The sequence below is a fragment of the Mesocricetus auratus genome, unplaced genomic scaffold (assembly GCF_017639785.1).
Source record: "Mesocricetus auratus isolate SY011 unplaced genomic scaffold, BCM_Maur_2.0 Super-Scaffold_100022, whole genome shotgun sequence".
Classification (NCBI taxonomy): domain Eukaryota; kingdom Metazoa; phylum Chordata; class Mammalia; order Rodentia; family Cricetidae; genus Mesocricetus; species Mesocricetus auratus.
In genome coordinates, this window is record NW_024429203.1 from 16434261 (window position 1) to 16461785 (window position 27525).

General features: G+C 51.4%; 1 protein-coding gene across 1 annotated transcript; it reads right to left on the reverse strand.

Annotated features, from left to right (window-relative positions):
* Positions 1–200: 200 nt before the first annotated feature.
* Positions 201–17124, reverse strand: Robo3 (roundabout guidance receptor 3). The gene is given in 29 exon segments (XM_013112796.3): positions 201–482; positions 758–987; positions 1391–1558; positions 1726–1836; positions 1965–2119; positions 2506–2718; positions 2945–3083; positions 3228–3422; positions 3750–3889; positions 4088–4130; positions 4209–4232; positions 5066–5251; positions 5606–5777; positions 6029–6112; positions 6114–6151; positions 6324–6549; positions 6723–6844; positions 7345–7511; positions 8056–8221; positions 8515–8596; positions 8810–9015; positions 9300–9471; positions 10935–11059; positions 11286–11413; positions 11665–11803; positions 11900–12020; positions 12756–12913; positions 13202–13528; positions 16656–17124. Coding segments are annotated over 29 exon segments (4209 nt in total). The 5' UTR covers positions 16816–17124; the 3' UTR covers positions 201–470.
* Between the last annotated feature and the right edge of the window lie 10401 nt (positions 17125–27525).

Consider the following 27525-nt stretch of genomic DNA (forward strand, 5'->3'; position numbering starts at 1 on the left):
GTGGACTAACACACTGGTGGATGGTGGCTTCGGTTCCTCTGGGAAGCCAGCCAGGCCAGTGTCACTTATTATCTGTCCTCATCGTGTGATTTTGACAGGAGTTCAAGAGGAGGCAGAAGCAACCAGTGTGATTTGGTCTACAGACCTTCAGGCCCGCTCTGCTCACAATACTGCACAAAACAGACAATCAGGGCACAGGGCTCATACTGGACTTTTTTTTTTCGTTTTATACAAACACATCTCAGTCAGAAAAAAAAAAAAAAGACGGAAAGGAAAGAGCTAATTCTCTGGCTCCCGAGACGACTAACGCTGTTGAGGACAGTTGGCTTCAGTGAGACGCAAGCATCATCGCTGGGAGGGAGTCAGCCAGCCCCGCCCATCCTGCTCCTCTTGGCTCACATCTGCTGACCAGGAAAGGGGTTCCCACCCTTTCCCTGTGGAACTTTCAATCAGTTCATGCTTCATGAAGGTCATCTTGGTTCCTATGGAGAAAGGGGTATGGGGGGGACAGTGCTATTTTGTTACAGGCCACACATAAGGGACCAGCATTTCCTCTGTCCACTTCTATGGCATACCCAGGCTCCACTCTTGTGTGCCATTCTGCCCTTTCCCCGTCACTTCTTCACAAGGTTTCCTCCCTTACGAACGCCTCTGGCCCTCTCTTGTGTCCTTGGAAAGCCCTCCACTTCTTGCCTGTTTCCCTCTGGCCTATTCTCCCAGCCCTCTGCTCTGTTCCCTTAGTTTCCGTGGTTCCCACCTGTCGACGTTTCTGTCCTGGCCTCTGGCTCTGGCTCTGGCTCCGGCTCCGGCTCCGGCTGCGTCCGGGTCCCCGAGAGCCCCGAGAACCTCGAGAGCTGTTGGAACCCCTGGAAGAGTTGCTACCAGCGGTAGAACAGGTGCCGGTACCCTGGCCATGGCTCAGGAAGCTTGGTCTGCCGTATGGGAGCCAGGCCTCTTCTGCAGCACAACCCAGAAGCGCTGCTGGGCCTGTGGAGGGAAGCAGACTGTCACTGCTTGTCCACTGGCCCCCCCTCCCCTGTGCCCTCTCCCAGCTCTGGGTAACCACCGCGGGACAGGCGCTGGGCTCCGACAGGTTGATGGTTAAAGAGAAGCAGCATGCCCAACACGTGACCTTGACATGGCGGGGGGGTTCAGAAACATGTGAGGAACTCCAGAGCACAGAGCCCTTAGGGAAAGGAGGACACCACCCAGACCCCACTTTTCCCTCATCCTCCGCTCCAGTCCTAGGGACTGGGGACTTAAGGACTTTTGTATAGAGCCTGTGAGATACAGGAGCCAACATCAGTATTGACCAGATACACGCATCCAGCTGAAGGGAGCAAGTGAGCTGGGGACCCTGGGGACTTGCCTTCCCCACTGCTCTCCTTACCATCTGGGTGGGGCCCAGCGTGGTAAGGTACTGCCTGGGCTGCTCTCCTCTCTCCACTGCGCTCTCCAACGCGCTCACGCTCTAGGGAGGACGTGCTGCTTGCAGCTGTCAGCCCCAAGGGCCAGCTTGCTTCTTCCTCTGGTGGTGGCAAGGGTGGCGGGGGCAAGTCTGGGGAGAAACCTCTGTTCAGCAGAGCCTCCTGCCTTCTCCTGACACTAACGCACCTCCTACCCGATCCCTGACACTGGGAGGCGAGTCAAAGGCCCATCCTCTTGGTACCCTGCCCGTCCCATCTGCTGACTGTCACCATCTCCCAGACCCAGGACTCCCCTCACCCCCAGGACTGCGCTCCCTTCTATAAGGAAGAGCCTTGGGTTTCTTCCTGATTCGGGCGCGGTGTCCATGGAGTGGGCGTGTCAGCTCTCCAGTCACCTGGCAGGTTCTCCCTGCAGTGTTAGGAGACAAAATGGGGGCAGGCTTGGGAAGGCACTGAGAAAGGAGGTTGAGGGTAAGGGGGAAACGAGCTTTGAGGGGCACAGTGAGGTGGTAGCAGGCTGAGCTTCGGCAGGCTCACCTGGGGCACTGCTGGGTGTACTCGGCGGCGCAGGACTGCAGCTGAGGTGGTAGGACACCGTGGGGCCAGCCCCCAGGCCAGCAGGCCTCCCATCGTGGTTACTCAGCGTGGGCTGGGATACACTGAGCGGAGAACTTGGCCCAACGGGCGCCCTCCTGCAATGACATGAGGTCTCAGCATTTGCTCACCCCATAAAACCAAGAGCTCTACTGTGTGCCGGGCACTGTGCTGTGTGCTCAGCCAAACACTCAGTGGTAAAGATATGATCTGTCCACCACAAGGCCCCAAACTAGGGAAGCGTGAGGACATCCATGTTTGCATGAAATGCCTTGGACGTTTGCAGACCCACTCCAAAGAGAGAGCCTGAAAGATGAGCGAGAGTTCTGTCAGACTTCACCTTCCTCGACACATCGGGCTTCAACTTGAGCACAGCCACGAGACCTCCGCACCCTCTTCAACTATCCACCTACCCAACCATCCACCCGCTGAATAAATATATACCAAGGGTCTATATTGTGCAAGGAATCCCGTACCTCCTTACCTGGGCACCTGATGGAGATGGGGGATATCAGCAGGGGGCTGGGGAGGGTCAGGAGGTGAGGGGGTAAGAGTGGCTGTGGACTGCTGTCCATAAGAAGAGGTAGGGGAGGGAGTTTCCCCTTGGGCTGCAGCCACCAGGCATGCGCCACTGGAGTTTGACTCGATCAAGTGGTTTTTCTCAGGCACTGGTGGGCACCATTCTTCCAGGTCTGAACTGGGGTGGAAAAGGCAGATGAGAAGTGAGAGGCTGAATAGCCTCTCTCTGTCTGTCTGTCTGTCTGTCTGTCTGTCTGTCTGTCTCTCACTCACACACACACACACACACACACAAACACACACACACACACACACACACACGCAGCATCTCTGCCTACTTCCTGTCCTAGGATGTTCCAGGCTTATCTGTATGCAGGGGCACCTGCTGCTGGCAGCATCATTACCTGCCTTTCAGCTCTTCCTCAGGCCCCTCTGGACAGCTCAGTTCACAGGAAGGTGGAGGTGGTGGCAAGGCTTCGGGCCAGCTCAAAGAGGGCATGTGTACAGGTTTGCCCAGAAGCTTCACCTTGCCGCCTCTGGCTCCTGAGGAGAAGAGATAAGGGCACGCGAGGAACATGCAGGAAAGAGCCAGAGATGAGAATGTCAGAGGAAGCGACAGGCCGGAGCCTGAGGATGGAGGACATTGTGGATAGGACTAAACGGGGAGGCTAAGAATTGGGGTCATACCACTGTCCCCCTCACTCCACTCAGGAGGGGCGTACTGGCTCCAGGTGCTTGGGTCCCCGGAAGAATGCTGAGGGAACCCTCCGTGGAAGGTCTGCAGCTCTTCCCCTACTGGGTCAATGGTGCTGTAGACAGGACCCTCACCGGGGGCATTGGCACCCCGGGCAGTCTGAGCCAAATACAGTGAGATTCCTGCTTCTGGAGAGGAGACAGAGGGAGGCCCAGGGGAGGAGGCAGACACACAGACATGGGGGACAAGGGAAAACGGAAGGCAGAAGGAGATACCATGGGATCAACTTCCTCCCCCACCCCAAATCTGACACGTCAAACCAAAGCAAAGGTTAAGATTTGATAGCCGTTCTATGGCTTAACACCAAGGTCCGTGCCCCAGTCCTCCAAGGACTAAGCAACCTCAGGAAGACCAGGATTCCTCAGTTCCCTTCCATTTGCCCCAAGAGGCTGACAGAGTAAGAAGTGGGGGGCTATGGGGGACAAGTGTGCCCTTAAGGGATTAGAGCTCCTCACCATTGTAGTATCTATCATCTGGGTCAGGATTGCTGGGGCAGCAGCTTCCCCGGGGTTCCTGAGCTGAGGGACTTCGAGATGGATGGGGCCAGGAGTCTGCCAGCCATGGGTAGGCAGCAGGGCCAAGGCCCATGGGTGGCCTGGGGGGGAGCAGGTGAATATTGGGAATGGGGAGCACAGGGAGGCCAGCACAGGGAGGAAGGTGGCGGGAATCAAGAGAAATGATGGTTAGGGGTAGGAACCAGGGGAGGCTGAGCACAGAGAGGTGGTTGAGCCTGGAGCGGAAGGGGCACTCTCTCTGCAGAAACAAGTATCGTTAGGAAGGTGACAAGAGTTACCTGGAACTGGCTGCAGAAAGGCCCTCAGAGTGTGGGAAGGACACTGGGGAAGATGAAGGGGAAACTGGTAAGAGGAGAGCCGGTACTGGGGTTCTGAAGCCCAGAGAGTAGAGCTGCTTACCTGCAGGCGTGTAGGCAAAGGAGGCTTCCGAAAAGGAACCCGTAGGAAAAAGAAGGGGGGAAAGGAGGTGAGTGGTCAGGAGCCCCCTGTGTTTGTCAACTCCTTGGTCCTGGTCCCAAATTCCCAAATCTATTCATGTCACACATCCAACCAATTTAATACTAATGTCTTGGAATGGTACTCAGCTCTCTCTCTGTCTCTGTCTCTCTGTCTGTCTCTCTGTCTGTCTCTGTCTCTCTCTCTCTGTCTCTCTCTCTCTGTCTCTCTCTCTCTCTCCCTCTCTCTCTCTCTCCTTCCTTTTGAGACAAGGTCTCCTGTAGTCCACACTGACCTTGAACACTATGTAGCTAAAGATAGCTTTGAACTCCTGATCCTCCAGCCTCTGCCACCCTGCGTCCCCAGGTGCCACATTCTGCTTTTTCATAAAGTTTTTCCAAGTGATTCCTACATGTAATCAAAATTGAAAATCTCTGACCCCGGAGATTTTTTTCATCTCTCCAGAGATTGCTTTTATTAAGGAATGGATCTTTGAGCTGACCAGTCTAGCCATTAAAGGGGTCACGACCTCCGGCTTGTGCCGTACTTTCTTGTTTACTGAGGTTGAGGGGCAAAGCCCGCGTCCCCGTGTTAAATCCAACCCCATCAGTTCAAATCGGGGTCCTTTTTCCCTCCGGCCCCGCCCTTTCCCTTCCAAACCTGCTCTCCACTTTTTGCACTCCCTACCCCAGGGGATTGTGTTCCCTGTGGCCCCTCCTCAGGCCCCGCCCACCCTGTCATTGGAGGCCCCGCCCCCACGAAGCCCCACCCACGAAGCCCTTCCCACGCAAGCTCTTGGAGCCCGGAGGCGTGGCTCTCACCGGTGTAGTGACTGAGCTCTTTGCGCTGCTTCTGGCGCCGGTAGAGGGCAGCACAGAACCCGAGCAGCAGCGCCCCGCAGGCCGCGCTGCTGCCAGCCAGGAAGGCGGGCTCCCGCAGCACCCTAGCCAGCCGTTCTGCCAGCCCCTCGCTGACCTCGGGCCCGGGCTCCGCTGCCGGAGGGGAAGCTGTGGGGGTTCAGAAAGATGAAAGGAGACGAGCCCGAGACCCAGAGGCTCGGAAGGCCGCGTCATTCCGGACCCACCCGCAAGCCCAACTACCCCAGTATTCCCCTAGATTATTTTTCAGTACTTTTAATTTTTATTGTTTAATTCTACGTATTTACTTAAAGATAGGATCTCATTATGTATCCTCGGCTGGCCTGGAGCTCACTCTGTAGACCAGATTGACCTCGAACTCACAGAGATCCACCTGCCTCTGCCTCCAGAGTGCTGGATTTAAAGGAAAGCTCTGCCAGTCTCGGCTCCCGCCACCCAGTTCTGTAGCCCTGCTCTCCCATGCACGCCCACCACCGGACTCACGCAACTGCACCAGCACTGGGGTACTGGCCGCACCCACGCCAGCGCTGGTAGCTGCTGCCACCACGGTTCGATAGAGCAGGCCTGGTAGCAGTCCTGGGAATGTCACAGAGCGTGCCCAGCCTGCTGCCGATCGATTGAGGTGGAAGCGACTCTCATTACCCAGGCACCAGATCTAGGGAGACCGGGATATAAGTGTGGTCAGGAACTGAATGTAGGCCTCATGGAGAAACTTGGGGTTACAGATAGGGAGAACTCAGCCCTGGAGACGATGCTCTGAACACTTTTCCTTTCTCCCAAACTCCTCCCAAACTCAAAGGCAGCCCTAGGTTCCCTCCATCATAATTTTAGGCCCTAAGTCTCACTTCCCACACCCATATCCCCAGTCCCCGGCCCTCTCCCCCAATCTCCAGCCAACCCCGGTACCTGGTATTCAATGATGACCCCATTTTGCTGGGAGGGAAGTGGAGGCTCCCAGGATACCGTGATACTGCTGTTGCCATTACCCCCCCAAGGCCACAGCCACTCCCCGAGGGGGGCCACTGGGGGCTAGCCCAGGGTGGAACATGGTAAGAAGAAGGACACAGACAGTCATTGCTAGCTGCCCCAAGCGTCACTCTCCCTGTTCTCACATGAGGAAAACAGAAAGGTATCCTCCCTTCCCACCCAGACACGTTGATGCCCAAGTCTCCCCCCCCCCTCCAGTCTATGCCTTCCTTACCCTCCTCAGGAATGCTCCTGGTCACAACAGGGCTTTCAGCCCCCAGCCCCTCCTGGCCTTGGACTTGCACCTTGATCTGGACTTGGGTCCCTGGGTGGAGTCCCCTTAGCACAGTACTTTGCTTGTTTGGACTTTGCAGGTCCAGCACTGTCCAGCTTCCCTGGTCAAGGCCTGCAGTTCTCCAGGACACACGGAAACCTTGCACCAGCTGGACCGGGCCGTCCACCTGTAGGAGACAGGACACAGTGTGCCAGGCCCAGGGGAGGACTTCCAGGCCCAGGCCCTACTCCACTCTTGCCTCCCCCAGCCTGTAAGCTCTGACTCTCCCACACTCCTCAGATGCCCTCGTGCCCCCCCAGCATCACCCCCATCTTCACCACAGCCCTATGCCACACTCACAGTCCAGGACACCTGCAGAGTCCTGGGCCCGAGGACTACGGGCTCCTGCATTCGCACGGCCACTTCAGCTAGTCCCCGCTGGCCTCTCCATGGGTCCTCCGCTGGCCTAGACAGGCTGCTGTCTGCTGACCAAAGAGCCCAGTCAGCCGGGGCCACCAACGCTAGAAACTTGAACTACTGCTGTGTTTGCATTCTGTACCCCAGACTGTACCGCTCAATGCAAGGCAGCATAGCACAAGGCTAGGGGAACCTTTTGCGGCGGTAATCTAGGGAGGCAACCTATGTGAATGGTTTCTTTCCTGTGCATTCTTTACTCAGCGCCTTGTCTCTAATATGCACTTGATTCTCCCAAGTCCCTTTTAGTCTTAGCAATCTTTGTACTACGCATGGCTGAGAGACTCAATGGCGAGAAAGCTACTGAGTGAGTGACCGTCACTTTCCCCTCTTTTCTTTCTAGGGCCCTCTGTGAGAGGGAAACATGTTGTAGTCCGGGCCGTCAGTATAGATAGACCTGGCATAGCAAAAGAAAATCCTGTGAATGGCCATCACTCTGTGGTTTGGATGGGAGGGTACTCTTCCTTGTTACTTGGCATACCCACACCCATAAGGCCTCTGGCCTTACCCTGGGTTTGAACAGGCTCAGAGACAGGGCTGGGTTCACTGAGGCCCCAGGCTCCAACAGCTCGCACTAGGAACAGGTAGATGGTGTTGGGCTGCAGACCACTGATGGTGTGCGTTTCCAGCTGCACCCCATCCGCCACTGTCCGCCATGTGTTGCCAGCTGCTTGGCTACAACAGGAATGAGATGATAGGACCGTCTAAGCCAGGAATCCCCCAACGTGTCTACTTAATCTCACCCATTCTCTATGGGATCCCACTACTTCCTTACCTTGGGAGAGGGCACTAGAGACTCATTCTCCCAAAATAGCAAAGGCCCTAAGGACATAGGATCCCCTCTTTTTAAGTCTCTGGATTTGTGTTCAAAATTGTCTCCAGGGGCCTGGGGACGTGGCTCAATTGGTAAAGTGCCTGATGAGTAAGCATGAGGACCTGAGTTCTGATCCCATGCACCCATCTAAAATCCAGGTGTGACAGCATGCATCTGTAATCTTAGCATTTGCTGGGGAAGGAGGATAGAGTCAGGCAGATCCCCAGAGATGACTGGTCATCCTGTCTAACCGAGTAGTGGGACCCAAGTTCAGAGAAAGACTTTGTCTCACAGACCTTGGGGGAGGTCACTTGACACTATGCTGTAGCCTCTATGTGCACATACACATGTGGGCATGCCCACTTGCAAGCATACATACACAGACACACAAAATGGTCTCCATACCTGAAGGCCTCTATCACGTAAGAGGTAGCTGTGGCCCGAGACTGTGGATTGGGCTTCCAGGTCAAGGTGATACTGTTCTTGGTTACCGCTGTGACTACTGGCTGAGAGGGAGGCCCTGGAGGGTTACTGGGTTCGGTTGCAGGGCCTGGTGATGCTCCCCAGTCTTCTGCAGTGATAAATTATCATTAGCTAGACAGAGGTGGGGGCGGGGAGTGTGACTGCCTCCGTCCTAGAGAAGCTGCGGAGCTCTGGCAGTGGTGATGGGTGAGGTAACGTAGTATACTGATCCAGACTCACGTCTGCCTCCCAAGTGCATCAGTCCATCCTCATCCCCACCAACGTGGTCATGGCATTTGGAAGATAAAATTAGCCCTGAGGCTTGGGAGTTATTGGCTATTTTTTTTAAAGCAAATCTGGAGAAGGCTGCTGGCAAGACGGGAGAATGACGGATAAGCTTACCTCGTTTCCGAAGCCAGCTATTCCATGTGGCCTCCCCTATGGAACTCTTGGCCACACAGCTGTAGAAACCCATGTCCATCTCCTGTAGGAGAAGGTAGAGTTGCTGGAGTGGAGCAAGGTAGAGTGAAGGGGTGGAGAGGCAGGTTACAGAAGGATGAGGAAGATGCTGGATACTTTAGGAAGTCTGGGAGAGCAGAGAGGTAGAAATGGATTAGATGCCTAGTTGGTACTTACTAGAGTTGGAATGTGGACCAGATAGCTGTTCTGTTACAAGGGCTCTCGGGGTGACACTAACCTGTACACTGGCGATGTATAGAGTGCCATTGTCCATTAAGGTGAACTGGGAGTCATCCCCCTGCAGCCACCTCTCATCCTTCTTCCATTGGACACTGGGCTGAGGGTTTCCAGTCACTCTGCATGGCAGCCACACAGAATTGCCAAGTGCCAGTGTCTGGTTGGCTGGTCCCTGGAGGATGACGGGAGGCAGCCCATCCACATTGGCTGCGAGAGGAGGAACTTGGGTCAGAAAGCCAGCCCTTTGTCCTTCTGCCTTCCTTGTTTCATCGTCCCATCCCTCCCTCCTTGTTACCCAAGAGGACTTTGATACTCATTTCTCATCTCTGCCTGGGACCATGTTGCTGTTAGTTTGCAAACATCAAGGACATCCCTCAGGAACAGGCCCCATTCCTTTTTTAGACTCATTGATCCGCATCCATAAGAAACAGATCTCTTTCAACAATGTCTTTGCAGACCGTGGGTGCGTTCCTCTCCCCATGGATGCATACCTCCTTTTATCTCTAACAGGGCCTTGGCTAGGATGCTACCAGCCACACTGACAGCCTGGCACACGTAGTAGCCGGCATCCCCGATCTGTACTTCAGTGATGTTGAGCTGGCCTCTTGGAGAGACTGAGAGGCGTCCCACGGGCTGGAGTGACTGACTAGGGAAAAGCAGGACCTGGGACAGAGCAAGACAAGGAATGGGTTGGGGGCAGAAAGCCCTGCACCAGCTGAGAAAAGCCCGAAAGTTCTAGTTTGCACTCTGCCTCCAGCCCTGGACATGACGCTGGCCAAACTAGTTGGGTCAGCTCACAAAAAAACGATGGGCATTTACTAGAAGCTCTCAGGGTCCATGTCCCGGCTCTGTGACTTGGTTAAGAAAGTCTAAGGAACTAAGCCTGAGATAAGACAGGAGAATCACAGGTTAGAGACCAGCCTTAGCTCAGAAAGTGAACCAAGTGGGGCCTGGGGAAATGGCTCAGTGGCTAAGAGAACGGGCTGCTCTTCTAGAGGACACAGGTTCAATCCCCAACACCTGCATGGTAGCTTCCAACTGTCTGTAACTCCAGTTCTAGGTGATATGTTACATAGGGGATACGGTATCCTCACACGGACCTACATGCAGGCAACACACCAATGTGCATAAAAATAAATCTTGAAAAAAGAAAAAAGTTTTAAAAATGAACAAACTAACTAACAACAACTAAAGTAAAATCTCTGGGTCAATAACGTCTTTATGAGACTCAGTCTCCCCAAATTTGGCTCTCAACACTTGGGGGTCAAACTCAGTAGGCTGAAATGAAGGAATCATATAAAAGTTTTATAAAACACTGCAATAGTTGTTAAATATTTTCCGGCTTAACATTTTACTTTAGCAGGACACGTGCAAAGGACAAGCAGACGAGGCCAGGGCTCTGACTAACCTCCTGCTACCCCCTCCTACCATCACCACTCTCGCCCGCATGAGGACCTAAGTCACATGCAGCAGTCACAAGAACTGGAGGTGAAAACTGTGGGCATGGATTGGGGACAAAAGTCCTGCAGTTTCCTGTGGCGTGGGGATAATGAGATCTACTCTACTGACCCTGTGTCCCAGGGGCACAGTGTCTCTCCTCCCTTAGAGAAAGTGGCTTAGGTTGTAACTTCCATTCTCCTGGGTAGTATGACCTGGAGTTGCTCACTGGGCAGAAAAGGCTTGGCTGTGAGCTCTGCCTGCTGGAAGGAGCTATACACAGAACAATAAAGAGGGCATGTCATCTTCCCTGAGCAGCTCTAAGTCCTTCAATACTTGCTCTCCAGAGCAGTTTTCATGCCCAAAAGCCATGGCCCAGAGGGTCTGGGGGAGGAGAAACCTGGCTAGATCTCTATCCTCCCAAAACAGCGTTGGTCAACATATAGGAACTCTCCCAGAAGCTGCCACTCAGGACCGTTCTGCACCGTCTAACATATTGCTACGTTACCACTGAACTTTCCAAGGGTTCAACTGCCCTGGGCCTTTTATCTTCATCGTTTTATTTACTCCTCCAATTAACCTGCAATCATTTCCGGGAGAGGACTGACAGAGAAGCTTGCAGAAAGTTGAGGGAGAGAAAGATCCAGAAAGAAAAAGAATTGGTTAGAGCTTTGGAAAGGGTTACCTACTTGGCTCCCTTCCTTCTGCCAGAAGATGGCAGGTGGGGGGTTTCCTTTGGTCTCACATCGGAAAGACACATTTTCTCCAGGAGCCGCTGTCTGGTCCTGGGGCTGAGTCACAAACTGGGGTGGGACTGGGAAGGGGAGAAGGCAAAGGAGCTGGGACTCAGTGGCAGGAGATCCGAAGCTGGCTTAATGGAGCAGGCGTTCAGCCCTTGCTCAGATCTCTCCGGGTTCACCTTCTCCCTCCCTCCGGAGTACCAAGTCATCCGCCCATACCTCCTGCTCTGCCCCTTCTCCCCATTCTCCCCCAGCCACCCCCACATCGCCCCTGCAAGCTGTCCCAGGAGGAACCCTCACCATGAACACTGAGGGAACCAGATGCCTCCACACGGCCCACGCTGTTCTCTGCCACACAGGTGTAAGTCCCCTCGTCTTCAGAGCTCACTCGGCCGATCCAAAGGCTGTGGTCACTCCGAATCTCATACCTGCTCCACTCCCACCCCAAGCTGGGTTGGCCACAGCTACAAACCCATTCCTTCTCCCCCAGGACAAACACCAGGGGCAAGACAAGCAAGGCAGGACTCAAGTGGTACACCGGGTAGTACCCACTATCTGGAGTAAGTTCAGGCAGGGACCGCTAGCTCTGGGAAATAGATTTCTCCGTGCTAGGGTCAGGTAGGGTCTGGGGCTCCTTGGACCGCCCTCCCCCTGCTGACAGAATGATGGGGCTTCTCACCTGCCAGTGGGCAGTTCACTGTCATCCTTCCGCCATCGTAGACTGGGTTGGGGATCTCCCTGCACCTCACACAGGAAATTCACAGGGGCATCAGCCAGGACCACCTGGTTTATTGGTCTACGCAGAAATGAGGGACGCTCTACAGAGTGGGAGCCATTGCACTGTCAGAGGCTCGGAACAGCTGCTTGCTTACTGGGCTACCCACTCCCCTAACGCCAAAGTGCACCATGCCTACCCAGTACCACAAGCTCAGCTGCCCCACTTTCTCGTTCTCCAGCCATGTTGGAGGCCACACACATATACATCCCAGCGTCGCTCTTGAATGTGTGTGACATCATCAGCTTCCCTCCACGTATCTGGAGAACACAATGGTAACACTGGTCCTTTACAGCCATCAAAAAGTGTGTTGTGTTGCGTGCATGCATACGTATATACAATTTATTTGGTTCTCGTAATAAGCCAATGAAGAAAACCAACAAAGTTGATTCGTGTGTCAGGTACGGACTGTCTGGCGCTTCATGATGGTCTCTCTCCACTTGTTTGTTGTTGCTGGTTTTTGTTTCGTTTTGGTTTGGTTTTGGGTTTTTGAGACAGGGTTTCTCTGTGTAGCTTTGGAGCCTGTCCTGGAACTCGCTCTGTAGACCAGGCTGGTCTAGAATTCACAGAGATCTGCCTGCCTCTGCCTCCGAGTGCTGGGATTAAAGACGTGCACCACCAACGCTGGGCTTCTCTATTTGTTTTAATGGGGTGAGGGAGGGTTGAGACAGGGTTTCTCTGTGTAGTTCTGGCTATCCTGAAACTCCCTTTGTAGACCAACTGGTCTCAAACCCAGGGATCTGCCTCTCATCCCAAGTGCTGGGCTCAGAGGTGTGCACCCCCGCATCGGGCTCAAGCCACTTTTCTTATCTCAGTTCAACTCTATCTTTCATTGAACAACACCGACACATTCTTCCCAGGTCTCAAGACCCTTGGATTCAAGACTTCCTCCTTTGAGACTCACTGCCTACATGCATATGCATGTGTATACACACACACACACACACACACACACACACGCACGCACGCACGCACGCACGCACGCACGCACTCACAGTGATCCTTCCCTCTTCTTCCTTAAGTTTTGCATTGCCCTTCTTCCAGGACACCAAAGGCTCTGGGTGGCCCTTAGGAGGCACACATTCCATTACTGCAGGCTCCCCCACTGCCACCACCACGTTCCCAGGCGACTGCCTGAAATCATCACGGAGGACTGAAAAAAGAGAAAGATCAGAAGAATAAACAGAGTGTTGTGTTTTAATTGGATGCTAACAGGAGGAACTGTCTCGGAGGAGAGTGGGTCACCGTCGGACCTGGAGTCCTGAAATAACCAAGTCAACCCCAATTCCTCCTCCATGGTCAGGGTTTGGCGTTAGAGACCAAAGGTCTCTCTCTATCTTAAAAAGGAGGTTGAGCGGGCTGAAGGCCCACGAGGCCGACGCTTTGTAGGCATTCCTGCCTGCCCCAGACTCTAGAAGCCTTAGCTGCCGGCCCTGCTCACCAGCTACTTCCAGAGAGGCATTTCTGCTAGCGGCTGCTCCCAGGTAGTTGCGAGCCACACAAGTGTAGACACCCTCGTCTGGCCGAGAGCGGCGCCCGTGCACGATGCGGGGGAAGAAGAGGGCTCCACTGGGTAGTAGCAGGCGGTGAGCGCGTGGATCCTCCCGCGCAGTGGCCACGCGCGCCCCGTTCTTGTACCACTCGATGTTGGGTCGAGGACGGCCTTCGGCGCGACAGGGCAGCGTGGCCGGCTCGCCCCTGGAAACCAACAGATCTGGCGGCTGCTCCACGATGCGTGGCATGGCATCCTCGGGTCCAACTCTTGACCCTGAAGAAGGAGGTGGTTCAAAGTGCCCAGGCAAGGCAATTGGGGGAAAGACCGAGGCTCTGGAGGGTAACAGAACCCTCTGCCTGGCTCATCTCCCACGCTCGCTCGCTCCTTAGCTAGAGTGCCCTTCGCACCCCCCCATCTGTCCCGTGTCCCCCCTCCAACCCTGTAGGCGCTGTCTTAGCCCGGAACTGAAATGTCCCCAGATAGGCCAATCTATAGAGAGATCCCGGCACAAACTACCAGAAAAGCTTTTTGAGTCTCCTTTAGATCTCGACCTCATTTCCTGACAAGTGTAGATGGGGGGGGGGGGGGGGGGGTGACTGAGCCATGGCTTGGTGAGGAACCTGTGCCCTCGAAGTTTGATTTTCAACCACACGCACCGGTTCACGTATAATCCTTGCTCAGTGAGCAAGCATGCAGGTTGTACCATAGAAGACACTGAATTAACCTCTGAGTGATCCCTGGCCCCATAGGGGAAATGGACAAGGTGAATTGTTCATTTAAGAAAACGTGTTAAAGGCTGAGGCTAAGACTACAAAGGGTTCTTAATTTGAAGGCTATGAGCCCCTAGGGAACCTCGTTTTTATTTACAGGGATCATGTGACGTCACGGAAATTAAACGTGATAGAAGAGGAAATGTAAGTAGGCACAGTTTTTAAAAACACGGTAAAGAAATGCCTCGCCCTCCTCGCTGTCTTGGATCAGTTTATCTGTAGGTTCTACCCCTGCCTCTCTCGACCTACAGACCTCCCTTCCGAACCTGGTTCATCTTCTACCTAAAGTTTGGCATCTAGGTGTCATCTCCAGCCCCAAATGTTCCCATGCCCACGCCCCTCACTCCCAACTGTACAGGATTGGTAAATATCACTCCAAGCTTACTCCGACCTTTGGAAATGATCTCTAACCCGCTTCTGCCAGTATGGGGCGCTGCAGCCTTGCACAACCTGGTGTCCTTAAATAACCAGGGTCTACTGGGCGCATCTGTTCTGCGCTTCTCTCTCTCTCGCCCCCACCCCGCCTACCCTGTTCCAAGATCATCAGGGACCTCTTGGTTCCTAGCCCAGTGGGGGATTAGCTTTAGTTTCCTGCCCTTCCTTTTAAAAGCTCTGGTAGAGCAAGCTGGGCTATGGCGGGTGCAGGCTCTGTCCCGGTAGAGTGCGTTGACTGCTTGGGGTTAAATCAGTTTCTCTCCCACGTGCGGAAGAGAACGATATTCTCAGTCTTCTCCCTCCCAGATGGAATCTCTGCTGCTTACGCATCTCTCTCCTCCATCCTGATTTGGAAACACTCCATAAAGAGAGGCCCCTGGCGTGGCTAGAGCCCAGATTTTTACTTTGAGATCCTCTGAGCTGGGATCTCAGGTTTTGACACTTCCCAGAGGTAATACCTCGGACGAATAGTTTAACTTCAGCCCAGTGGGGGCCCATGCTTGGACTGTGGAGGCATTTGGACCAGGAGTTCAAAGGCTGACTAGGTTACATAGCTAGTTCGGGGCTCAATAAAACAAAAACACTCAAGCGTATGGATTTCCCTTCTGTATCTGCAATGTGGGAGTCCAAAACCCACGAAGGATGCAAAGAACATCAGTAAGTATGACAAGTTTACCGTTATTGAATAGCTGTCCTTCTCTGGCACTTTAACATGGTTCCTACAGTCTCTACCTGAATCAGACTCCGGGCTCTAGGATTTCGGCCCCCACCTCACCCTCTAACATTCAGGTCCCCTGCTGCCAAGATTTTACTTTACGCTGCTTTTGTGATCACTGAGATACTCCTCACCCTCCATGACTGTGTTTTTGTAGTGGCAGTTTGTGGCTGTTAGCATCTTTCCTACATTTCTCACTGGCGTTTCAAGCTTGAATGAGATGTTTGATGTACAAAGCTCTAGGTGAGTGAACTTGACTCTGGGACATCAGTGGCAATAACTCTGCCTAAAATCTTGGGATTCCTCAGAGATGACAAGACGGGGAACCCCAGCCTATTCCCTACTCTCTTCAAACTCCTTCCATACATACCACACCCTTCTGGTCCATTCTTTCCCCCTAATTCCTGCAGACACAGCTGCGGACCCCCTTTCCCAGGAATTTCTTCCTTGTCATTCCTGGTCTCCAGAGATGCTTCGATAGCAGCCTAATGAATAGCTAATGACCATGCAAATAGGGCTCTGGGGCTCCTCCCCCGCATCTGAGCACCGTAGGAACGAGGGGGGAGAGGGGGAGAGAGACGGGGTGGGGGGAGAGAAAGGGGAGAGAGAGAGAGAGAGAGAGAGAGAGAGAGAGAGAGAGAGAGAGAGAGAGAGAGAGAGAGAGAGAGAGAGAGAGAGAGAGAGAGAGAGAGAGAGAGAGAGAGAGAGAGAGAGAGAGAGAGAGAGAGACGCACTTTTTTCCATCTTTAAGTTGCCTGAAGAGGTGGAGGGTGGCTAGAGGGAGCCCGGCCCACTATTTAACTTCGGCAGAGGCTTCCCAAAGGGAGAGCGTGGCCAGCAGGGGGCGTGATCGGGCCTCTCTCCCTGATGCCTGCGGCGCTCAGGGAGGCAGCTCTGTCTCAAGTTATTTATTAATCACCGTAATTAGCGGTAACGACCTCGCCGCCGCTCTGCCAGGATGGGTCAGCTGTGAGTCTCACAGGGGATACAAACTTAGCTCTAAGTTTCCTTGATAAGATCTCTGACTCCGTCCCCTCTGCAGCCAAAACACCTACGAAATTAGGACTTTCTCACTCTTGCTCTCTGAGTGGGTTTTTTGAAAACTTCAGATCCTGGAAGGGACATCTGCTACTTGGAGGGTCACCTAATGGCCAGTTTAGCTCTGACCGGCTAGCGACTCTGCTCCTGTTTCTGCCCTACTTTCTTAGTTTGGAAATTTGCCCATCACCAAGCACCGTTCTCTCACCTGGGGTGGGTGTGGTGGGTAGTAGTAGGAGAGATGGGGGGAAAGGGACCCAGAAGTCTTCCACCACAAGCAGATACCCCACTCAGATGTTCCTTCGGGACCCCACTTCCCAGGAGGGCCCTGATAGGCACCCCTGGGTCCTGGACTTAAGGGAAGGGGCATTTCAGTCTTCCCCTCCACGCAGCCCCCTCTCTCCCCATCCCCAAATCCCAGGTCCCCATCGGGCAGTCTCACCATTGAGAGAGGAGTTTCCAGGAGGCACCAGACTAGCGTTGAGCGCGGCCAGCGAAGAGTTGAAGCCGAAGAGCAGCTCGCTGGAGTTGGAGATGTCCCCCGCCAGGGAGTCGGCGAACAAGTTCATCTGCAGTAGTGTTTTAAGCAGGTAGCGCAGCATGACGCGGCCCGCCTGGGTCCCGGGCGGGGGGCTCGGAGCCCAGCCCCTGGGTCTGGGACCCACGGGCCGGGAGCCGTAAGCCCCTCCACAACCTCTGCGCGCCGCGGCAGCCACGGTGCCGCTGTCCTGCAGGCGTGCCTGGGTACCGGCCGAGCCTCGGCGCGCGCTGTCCTCCTTCGCTGGTTCTTCTCTCCACCCCCCAGTGCCGGAGTCCCCTGGGAGCTGGACGGGCGGAAAGCAGGTGCCACTCGGATCACGCCGTAATTAAGGGCTTAATCCGCCTCCCTCTATACCCCCACCTCCATCAGAACGGCCGCTGGCAGGGCAGCGCGCGCGCGAGGTGCAGTCCCCGCCCCACACTCCTCACATCAAATGTTGCTCTGAACCTGGCGGGAGAGTTTTCCTCTTTCTTCAAGCCCCCAAGATGAGAACTGAGGCTCTGTCAGATTCTGCTCTTCCCTCTAAATTTACAACAGGAATTGTCTCCTTTCTTGGACGTCAGGGAAACTGAGGCATTGGAAGAGCAGAGGCTGTTAAGCTCTCATGTCCCAGCTTCCAGTATCTACCTAGACCCGGGGTTTGGAGACAAGCACAGGATGCTGGGATACTTGGGAGTGGGAGAAAGAGAATTCCACCGCTGGACCACCCCTCGCCTTGGTGCACGCACCACGCTCCCTCTTCTCTTCCCCATGGTCTGGTTTGCGCCAGCAGCCCAGTGAATACGGTGATTCAGCTTGACCTGGAGTCCAACTCCAGACGCCCCAGTCAAGAATCCCTGCCGGGTGCTCAGAACTGTGTAAAACCTGAGGAGACTCCCAGACCCCCAGGCAGCTCGCACTTATTAGCATGGTGCGTTGATCTGCTCTGATATGTTTTAGGAAGTTGTTTTTTAAAAGTGAAGAGAACAAAAGTGGAACCAAGAAGTCTAGGGCAAAGGAAGCAAAGTGTAATAAACCGGGTAGATGTCAAATTGAGCGAAATTGTTGGAACCAGACAGCATCTGGTCCTCTTCTGGGGGTGGGGTGTGTAACAAGAAAACCAAAGCTCTGGTTCTGACTTTTCTAGAGTTCTTTTAACGTTGGAGATGTCCCTGTCAACCATCCTTGTTCAGGACCCTCCGTGGCCACACTTTCCCTAAACTGGAAATGATGTTGGATGTGGAGAAAGAGATCCTAGGTTTCCCATCTTGGGGTAGGGTTCTGTGGACGGAATGAGTAAGTGATTTGGATTGCTCTTAAACTGTATTACAACACCCGGTGCCTGCCCAGGAAGGGAGCTCAGGAGAATATGGGCTACTCAGTCGAAGGTCCCTGGATCAAAGGTAAAGCTGTGGTCCATTTCAAGCCGGAAGCAGGCCAAAAAGCAGAGAAGGTAGTTCCACTGGCAAGTTTGTCCCAAGACTCCTACAATCCATTCTCCTCCCAAATGGAGCCCAAACTATGGCGTGTTGAGTGCCTCTGAAGCCTCGCCTCTGCCCAGAACCAGACCTCAAGGCATGACAAACTAAGTGGTGGGGGTTGATGGTGCTCATTAGACCCACGGAAGTCAGAGCCCTGGGGGGATAGGTCAGTGTGTCACCTACAGGTGCTGAACTGGGTCCCTGGTACATCCACCGAAGACAAATTTGGGCAGATCTTGAGGTTGGGGTACTAAAGATAAGGGCCTTCAGCCGCAGAGGTAAGAGGCGCATCGGAAGTGTGCTGGAGTCCTGTAGTTGCCAATTACAAGACATGGCCATTCTAGACCCGTTCCCTCGTGGGTTAAGAATGAATCTGGCTACTTAATCTGGTCTAATCCTCAGGTTCTGGATCCTGGTGACCTTTTGCTTGGCTTCCTGCTGGCGGGTCACATAGGTTCCATCACATCGGAAGACCAAGCAGGACAGAAATGTAACTTCATGCCACAGGCCTTGCTTTGGAGCTGGGAAGGCTGCAACCCTCCTCACCATTCAGATCTGTCCCATCCTAATCCCCTGATTTGCTCCTGGCCAGCCTCTGGGCAAACACACCGCCCCGGCGGCGTCTAGGGGCTTGTCACCCTGTTAGCGGATTTGTTTCCGGAGACCGCACAGTTAATTGGTCCTTTATGTGGGGATCAGGGCGTATTTGCTCTGGGTTCCCTAAGCGGAGGCCACAGCGCAGCCCGTGGGCACCGCTGCTCCCTAATCCCTGTCATCTGGGTTTGGAAGCTGAACAAACGAGGGAGGACAACGTCTATCTAGGACTCTTGGCCCCTGTCTCTCGTCCATCATGTGTGAATCCCACTTCTCTTTCTCTCCTCTCTCTCTCTCCCTCCTCTCTCTCTCTCTCTCTCTCTCTCTCTCTCTCTCTCTCTCTCTCTCTCCCTCCCTCCCTCCCTCCCTCCCTCCCTCCCTCCCTCTCTCCCTCTCTCTCTCTCTCTCTCCTCCCTGTTTTTTTTAAACTAACTTTTAAAATCCTCCCTATTTTCCTGCTTGTCTTTCTCCGCTCTTTCCTTCTCTGTGTTTGTTCGCATCTCTAGAATATTATTTCTTCTCAGTAAACCAGCCCAGATCTAGGGACAAAAGAGGGTTAGAGGATTCCAGGAAGACAGCCAGAAGATTAAGTTACCCTCCCTAAATCACAAGTTTCTTCCATCTCCTCCCTTCACCTCCCCATCCACCAGGGTCCGCAGAAAGTCTCCTCTGGTAGATATGGGAACCATAGAGAGAAGAGATGGCCAGCAACTCTGCAAGCCCTCCCATTTCCCTCACTGGTCCCAGGGCAGCCAGAAAACTAACTCTCCTCCTTTCCTTCCCTTTCCTTTCCTTTCCTTTCCCTTTCTTTCTTTCCTTTTTTTTTTTTTTTTAGACAGGGTTTCTCTGCAGCTTTAGACCAGGCTGGCCTCGAACTCACAGGGATCCACCTGCCTCTCCCTTTCAAGTACAGCTGCTCTGTGGACTGTTCTCAAAGGCAGTTGTGCAAAGGGTGTCACTCCCGCATGCCTCCTCACACCAGCCTGCTGCCAAGATGGCACAACTCTAGCTTCTGTCTCTTGCTTAGCTGAGGTAGGCGGCAACACTCCCACCTCCATTTCCTCGTCTGTGGTGCCCTGCAAGCTCCAAAAACATGGTCTATGCACTGCCCTTGGAGGGGGTCAACTTGGACCTTTGGTTTATACACCTCCACTTGGTCTGAAGGAAAAGCCTGAGCTGAATTTTGAGCAACACCTTTCCCTTTTGTTTTTTTTGTTGTTGTTGTTGTTTTGTTTTGTTTTGTTTTCTGGGTCTTGTTGTTTGCTCGTTTATTTGTGTAGTCCAGACCTGCCTCATAAACAAGGATGGTCTTGAACTCACACCACCTCACTCACTTCCCAAGTGCTGGGAGTGCAGGCATGTATGCATGCAGCTGAGGGCCTTTCCTTTTTATTCCCTTAGGAACTGTTTTCTTAGGAACAAGTTGGACTTGAGGGGAAAGCAGGTGTTAAAGGGGAAATGGTAAGAAGAGGGAAAGTGACCAGGTTGCCCCTGGAGGGTGGGAGGGATCCAGTTTGTAGAGTCCTGACAGACTTCTGACTTCAAAGGGAAGGAAGTGTTCACAGAGAGCCACAGAAGAGAGCATGGCTCAGACGTTGATGAGGTAGATATGGAAGACAAGTATTTCTTTCTCAGGGTCTCATTTCGGAGACCAGGCTAAGGAAGTGACGTCTCATACAGGAATCCTACCTAAGAGTGGTCTTTGGGGAATTAAGTGCTTGTGTGTGTGTGTGTGTGAGAGAGAGAGAGAGAGAGAGAGAGAGAGAGAGAGAGAGAGAGAGAGAGAGAGAGAGAGAGAGAGAGAGAGAATTGGACAAGAGAATACTACCCCAGGCTAACTTTTGTTGGCCTAGTGCCAGCACAAAAGCCAGAGAATGTGGCTGGGAATTTTCAGTGACCAGGCTGGGGACCATATGGGGAGGCTTCTTGGTGGTCCAAAACCCAGATGCCAGCTGGTAGTGAATGAGGCTGCTGGCATGTGATTGCCCAGGAGGGCGGTCTGAGGACAACCCCCCCAATCTCACTCACACTGATTATTTCTCTCTCTCTCTCTCTCTCTCTCTCTCTCTCTCTCTCTCTCTCTCTCTCTCTCTCTCTCTCTCACACACACACACACACACACACACATACACACACACACACACAGGGGTGCACACAGCCTTGTCTGTTTACATCCCCCCAGAGCCTTCAGCCTCCCATTACTCTCCCTTCCAGGACCTCTTCCCAGGACATAGATACCCATTGAACATATGTGTGGGTGTATGTGTTTGTAGGGGGAAGGGACCCCCGGGGCCTAACATCTGCCCCGCCCCCACTAGGCTATGGCAAGAATAGCCCAGCAGGATTGCTAACTCCAGAGAGCTGGTTCCGGGGCCGGTGACCCAGCCAGCAGGGGCTAGAGGGCTAACAGGAGGGGAATCAGAGAGCAAAGAGCAGCACCCAGCTGGCAGGCAAGGCAGCAGGAGCTCTCCTTGGCAGGAGCCAGTTTGCCGGTTGAGACCCTGTAGTCGCTGAGATAATAAGCCAGGCTCCCACCCCCCAACCCCCCCCACCCCCAACCCCCCACCCCCCCACCCCCCACCCCCCACCCCCGCTCCACCCCATCCCAAGAGTATCTCTTTCTCTACAGGGTTCCAACGGAGGGCCCTGCAGGGACACACTTTGCCGCATACATCCTGCAAAGTCCAGAAATCCGGAGGCACCTGGGCAGAAGTGTACACATCTCAGTGCAAGCCCGGGGAGAGTGAGGCTGTTTTCCGCACATCGTTAGTCCTTCTCTCAGAGTTTTAAAAAAGCATCCACGCACATGTATCATTCTCCTCTGGGAGCCTGAATACCGTGGTATTATGCAGCCTAGTGCACAGCCGTACCATGCACTTGCAATCAGTCTCCAACTTAGATATATTTAGTTTATTTGGTTTTTTTTGTTTTGTTTTGCAGACAGTGCTGCAAGTAAACTTTGTATACATACACATATGCCTTTGCATATATGTATATCCACAGGATAAATTTGTATTATTCTGTAATTTTGCTTTGGATTGATGTTGTTGCTTGAAGGAGGGGGATGCTGGTTTGTTTTTTCAAGGCAGGGTCTCACTATATAGCCCTGCTTGGCCAGAAACTGTTTTGTTGATCAGGCTGGCTTTGATGGAACTAAAAGAGAACTTTTGCTTCTGTCTCCCAAGCGCTGGGATTAAAGGTGTGTGCCACTACATTCGGCTTGGATTTTTGGTACAAGTTCTTACTATGTGGGTCAGGCTAGACTGAAATCTTCCTGCTCATTCTCCAGGTCGGGAATTACAGCAAGAGCTACCACGCATGTCCACAGCTGTTTGTTCTCTGACAGGCCTTGCTGTGTAGTACAGGTTGGTTTCAAACTCCTGCTCCTTTTGCTGGAATTGGAACAGTGTTCCACCACACCTGACTAGGATAAACTCTTTTTAAGCTTTCTCTTATCAGATTTCTTTGACACATGTAGCTTAGACTAGTCTTAGACTTGGCTGTGTATCTAACGATGGCCTTGAATTCCTGATCTCTTTTTTTCCATTTTATCATTATAACATGTATGGGTGTTTTACCGGCACATGTATCTGTGTACCATGTGTGTGTGTAGTGCCAAAAAAATAGAGCATCAGATGCCCTAGGACCGGAGTTACAAATAGTCGTGAGCTGTCTTGTGGGTTCAATCAGGAATTGAACCCTGATCTTCTGGAAGAGCGGCTGGTGCTGAGCCATCTCTCTCTCCCCACTCTTGATCTTGGTTTCGCTTTCCAACCATCATGACCAACTGCATTTAAACAAAAGAGTATTCGCTTTATTTATGTGTCTGTGTGTGTCTATACACTCACAAGTGTGTAGATGGAGTTACAGGTGGTTTGTTGTGAGCTGCCAGATGTGGCCCTGGAGAAGAAAACTCCAGTCCTCTGCAAGAGCTCCAAGGCTCTTAACCAGTGAACCATCTCTCTAGTCCCCTTTAAAAGAAATTTTTAACCCCCCCCCCCCCGTGGAGGGTGGGAGGAACCATGCTAAGGTATGCTTGTGGAAGTCACATGGCAACCTGTGGGAGCTGGTTATCTCCTAATATTATGTAGGTCCCAGGGGGGTCAAACTCGGGTTGTCAGGCTTGGTGACAATTGTCTGTGCATGTTGAGTCATCTTCATCTCTGCTGTACTGTTAAGGAGTTATCCTTGGAGGTCTGTGAGAGGGTTTATCTAGTAAAGTTCTTACCACCAAGCTAGATAACCTGAGTTCAAGCTGCAGAAGCCACCAGAAATGGTGGAACAAGAGAACCATTTCCTTCAAGCTGTCTTCTGTCTTCTCAATGCATGTGTAGCATGCGTATGCACAGACACCCACACATAAAAAGATAATAGATGTTAGCTTACTTATTTATTTATCATTCTTTTCTATTCTTTCTGTTTGGCTTGGTTTTTTAAGGCAGGATTTCTCTGTGTAACATCCCAGACTGTCCTGACACTCTCTTTGTAGATCAGGCTGGCTTCAGACTCACAGCTCCACCTGCCTCTGCCTCTCAAGTGCTGGAATTAAAGGTGCCACCACCACCACCCAGGATCTTACTCACTTATTTTATTTTATGTGTATGATTGTTTTATCTGCATGCATGTCTGATGTCGGTGCAATGTATGTGTGCCTATTGCCCTTGGAGTTCAGAAAAAGGCAGGGTATGTCAGATCCCTTGGAGTCGGAGTAACTGACAGCTGTGGGCTGGCATGTAGGTCCTGGGACTAGAACCTGGGTCCTCCAGAAGAGCAGCCTTAAACAGTAAGCCACCTTTCCAGCCCAAATGCAAGATTTTTTAAAGATAAAAGACATTATCATTAGACCAGATATGGTGAGCAAATGCTTGTGACCCCAGCACTTGGGAAGTAGAGACAAGAAGATCAGGAGTCCAAGGCTACCCAGTGTGAACTATATGAAACCCTGTTTTAAATAAAGTTACTTTACCTAAATAAATTGCCTAAAGTCTCACAACAACATACAATTTTCGTTTTTTCTTTTGTAACAATCTGCGTTGCATAAAATGACCTTGAATTCAAACTCCTGCTCAGCCTCTCGAGTGCTGGAACCCAACAGCTATGGACCACCATACCTGGTGAACTTACTTCCTTTTTTTAAAGTAATAATATAATTACATTATTCCCCCCTCTAAGCCCTCCCATGTACCCCTCCTTGTTCTCTTTCAAATTTATGGTCTTCTTTCATTAATTGTTGTTACATACATATGTGTTTGTATATGTAAATATAACTTGCTCAGTCTATGTGACATTACTTATATATACATATTTTCAGGGATGACTATTTGGTATTGGTAACCAATTGGTGTGTTCTTCCCTGGGGAAGACTATTTCTCCCACTCTGAGCATTCCTGTAATTCTTTGTGTATGCTTTAAAGGCCCCAAGCGTTCTCTTGTCCATATTAGCATGTCTACTGTTGTTGTCTTTATTCAGCTCATGTTTAGGCAGGAGTATTGATGGGTATAGCTCTTCACAGTTTTAGGAGACACAGTTTCACAGCAAACTCTGTGTTGCCCTGGCTCTTAAAATCTTGCTGTCCATCTTCTGCAATGAGCCTTGAGCCCTGGGTATAAAAGCTGTATTGTAGATTGTCTACTGGGACTGGGCTCCACAGCTCTGTATTTCGAATGTGGTTTTCTGTAATCATCTCTGTCTGTTGTGGAGAGACGCTTCCTTGAGGAGAAGTGAGAACTACACTTATCTGTGGGTTTAAGGACAAATATTTAGAATGTAATTAGGGATTATACTAGTTTAGTAAAGCAGCAGCTGTAGATCTACAATCTCACTAGCCCTGGTTAGCTATGTTTCCAGGACCAGAGATAAAGAGAAATTTTGTTTTAATTTGAGAGAAACACTTATGTTGATATAGTCACTAAGACTGTCATTTAAGGGGGAGGGGAGATTATATCACAGAGAAGGAAGAATTTCAGGAGCAATGTGCCCAAGCAGGAAAGGTGAGGTCTAATGGACAAGTCAATGACCAGATGGCTTATCCATGGAACATGGCAAAGAATAACACGTAGGGACAGAGACAAAAGGAGGTGGCAAGGTGTAGTATTGGAAGCCCATAGGAGCCCCTTCTCTTCTGATGGCTTTCCCATTCTCCAAGAGATAAGAAGCAAAATTATCAGGTGAGATTGGGCATAACAGACATCAGCTGTGGTTAGTGGTCATGAATTAGAAGTCTTTTGCACAGCTTGTCCTTGCATGCAGCTGGCTGAGCTCAGGTACGGGGGATGTGATAAGCTGACTTTGACCATGGCTGTGGGTGAGTCAAACAAGCTCACTCGGGGAGAGTCAGGGGAGGGAGGATGGACACAGGAAACGCCCTGATGAGTGGCCATGCCAGTTTAAGGAGAGTAGGGAGGGAAGTGGGGCCACGAGCTGATAGAGTGAAGAAGCGATGTGAAAAGAAGTCGAGGCGAATGGAGAAGAACTGAGATCAATAGGCGGTCGAGTTCTGATCTAAGATTTGTGGGAATCAAAATAACAGCAGTGCTGGCTGGTAAGATGACCCAAAGGGTGCAAGCCTGACATCCTGAGCTCAATCCCTGGAACCCACATAAACATGAAAGGACAGAACTGACTCCATCAGATGTCTTCTGACTTCCATACACGATCCCCCCATTAATAACAATGACAAATTAAAACTTGTTTAAGGAAAGAATGATAAGCATACTAGGGGGAAACAGGAAGCGGAGATAGAATGTGACAATGCTTGCGACTGAGACCATGAAGTTATTGATTATGTTGGTTACATATGACAGTCTGATAGGATGTGATCACAGGAACTCATGGATAAGGCTGAATTGACAGTGAGGTCAGGAAACCCAGGAAAGATAGCGGATGGGTTGTTTGAGTTGATGCTAAAGTCACGAAATGTTAGAGCTGAAGGAAGAGTTGGTAAAGATGGCAGTGATCTGGGAGCTAAAGCCTAAAGAAATGAGACGTAATTGCCTTAGAAGTAAGGACTAGATAGTACCGAGATGATGGGTATCAGAATATTGCAATGTCAGACTCAAATCCAAGGTTTCAAGGAGGAGGAAGAGACTGAGTTAGATCTAACTTTGAGAAGCCTATTCCACCTCTAAGCCCAGGAATACGGGTTGTAAGATTAGCTACCAAACTTACCTTTAATAATTTTAAAGCTTTATTCCTTTTTATCTATAACAGTTTTGTTATGTTTATTCTAATGTTTATATTATTGTTGGGTTAATAATAAAATCTTTTTCTTCTGAACTTTTTCTAACTTCTTTGTATCTCAAGCCCTAAGCTTAAAATGAGCATGCTACTCTCTTGAGTTTCCAAGTGGTAACATCACCATCTCCATTGCCACTGGCCCAGTTTAGATTCCTGCCATCTTTCACCCAGGCTACTGCAAAGCCTCCTAACTCTCTCCCTTCCTTCTTCTACAGAGAATCCTTCCTCCAAAGCAGTTCTACAGAGAGTTGCTATGCATTTGTCCAGCTCCCACTTAGAAGGCACCTACTAAGCGCCAGTCACTGAGGTACATATCTGTCTCTGTCCAATCTGATCATGTCATATGACAATGGCTCCCTCCTTTCTGGAGGCTAGGCCTCTGTGCAGGCAACAGACAGCTTTCACCACAGTTCCAATGTTGCGTCCCGTCCCTCTTTCCAAATCACTGCCATTACTCTTTACCCTGACCCCAGTGCCTGCAGCCTACCAACACTAGCCTGCCATTTATCGTTGTCTATGTGATAGTCTTTGTACTTTGCTGCCTTGGTGCTTGTTATTTCTTCCTAGAGTACTATGTCCTTCCCACTCAACAGCTTCTAAATTCCTTCCACCCTATTGATCTAGCCTCAGTCCCCTGATTAGGGAAGCTTCCTGAATCACCATTTTTTCATCCCCTTCTTAGATGCCTTCATAGATGGGATTCTTTTTTATGTTGCTTCAAACTCTCTACGCAAATAACATGACCCTGAAGTTCTGAGCCTCCTGACTCTGCCCCACAAGCGCTGGGATTATGAGCATGTGACTTTACACCCAGTTTATTCAAAATGCTGAGGATGAAACTCAGGGCCTGGTGCATACAGTGCATGCAAGGCAAGCAGTTTACCAGCTGAGCCACATGTCTGGCTCACATAGATGGCATTTTATTTTTCTTGTATCGTCCCCCATAAACTCCAAGTTCCCTTAAAGAGCAAGGGAGTTTATTTATCATTGTATTTCTGTTGCCTAACATACATATGGCGTATTATTAAAAGGCCTCATTTAGTGCAGAAGATACTTACTATAAATATACTCTGAATAAGGCTGTTCTGAGTATGTTTTCTGTATTTACTCATTTAATTCTAATAACTAAAATTGGGTACAATTATTATTCATATGTTTATAAATGGGGAGACTGAATAAAGAAGTTGCCCAGAGCTATTTGGTTAGGAAATTGAGGATCCAGGACTCTGTACAGTTAGGCTTAATCAGTATCCCCATGAAAGCCCTGCATCTGACTTAGCAGAAGAAAAGCTCCCCTGCCCTACCTCCCACACATACATATTCCACTCTCATGTATAATTCAAGGGGCAGAATGACATCTACAGTCACTTTGCTGAGAGAAATTCACCGAGACCTATGACTCCTTCTCTGTTATTCTGTTTTTAAGTCTGAAATTTTCTATCCGGATTAATCCTGCTGCTATCTGTATTTGCTCACATCT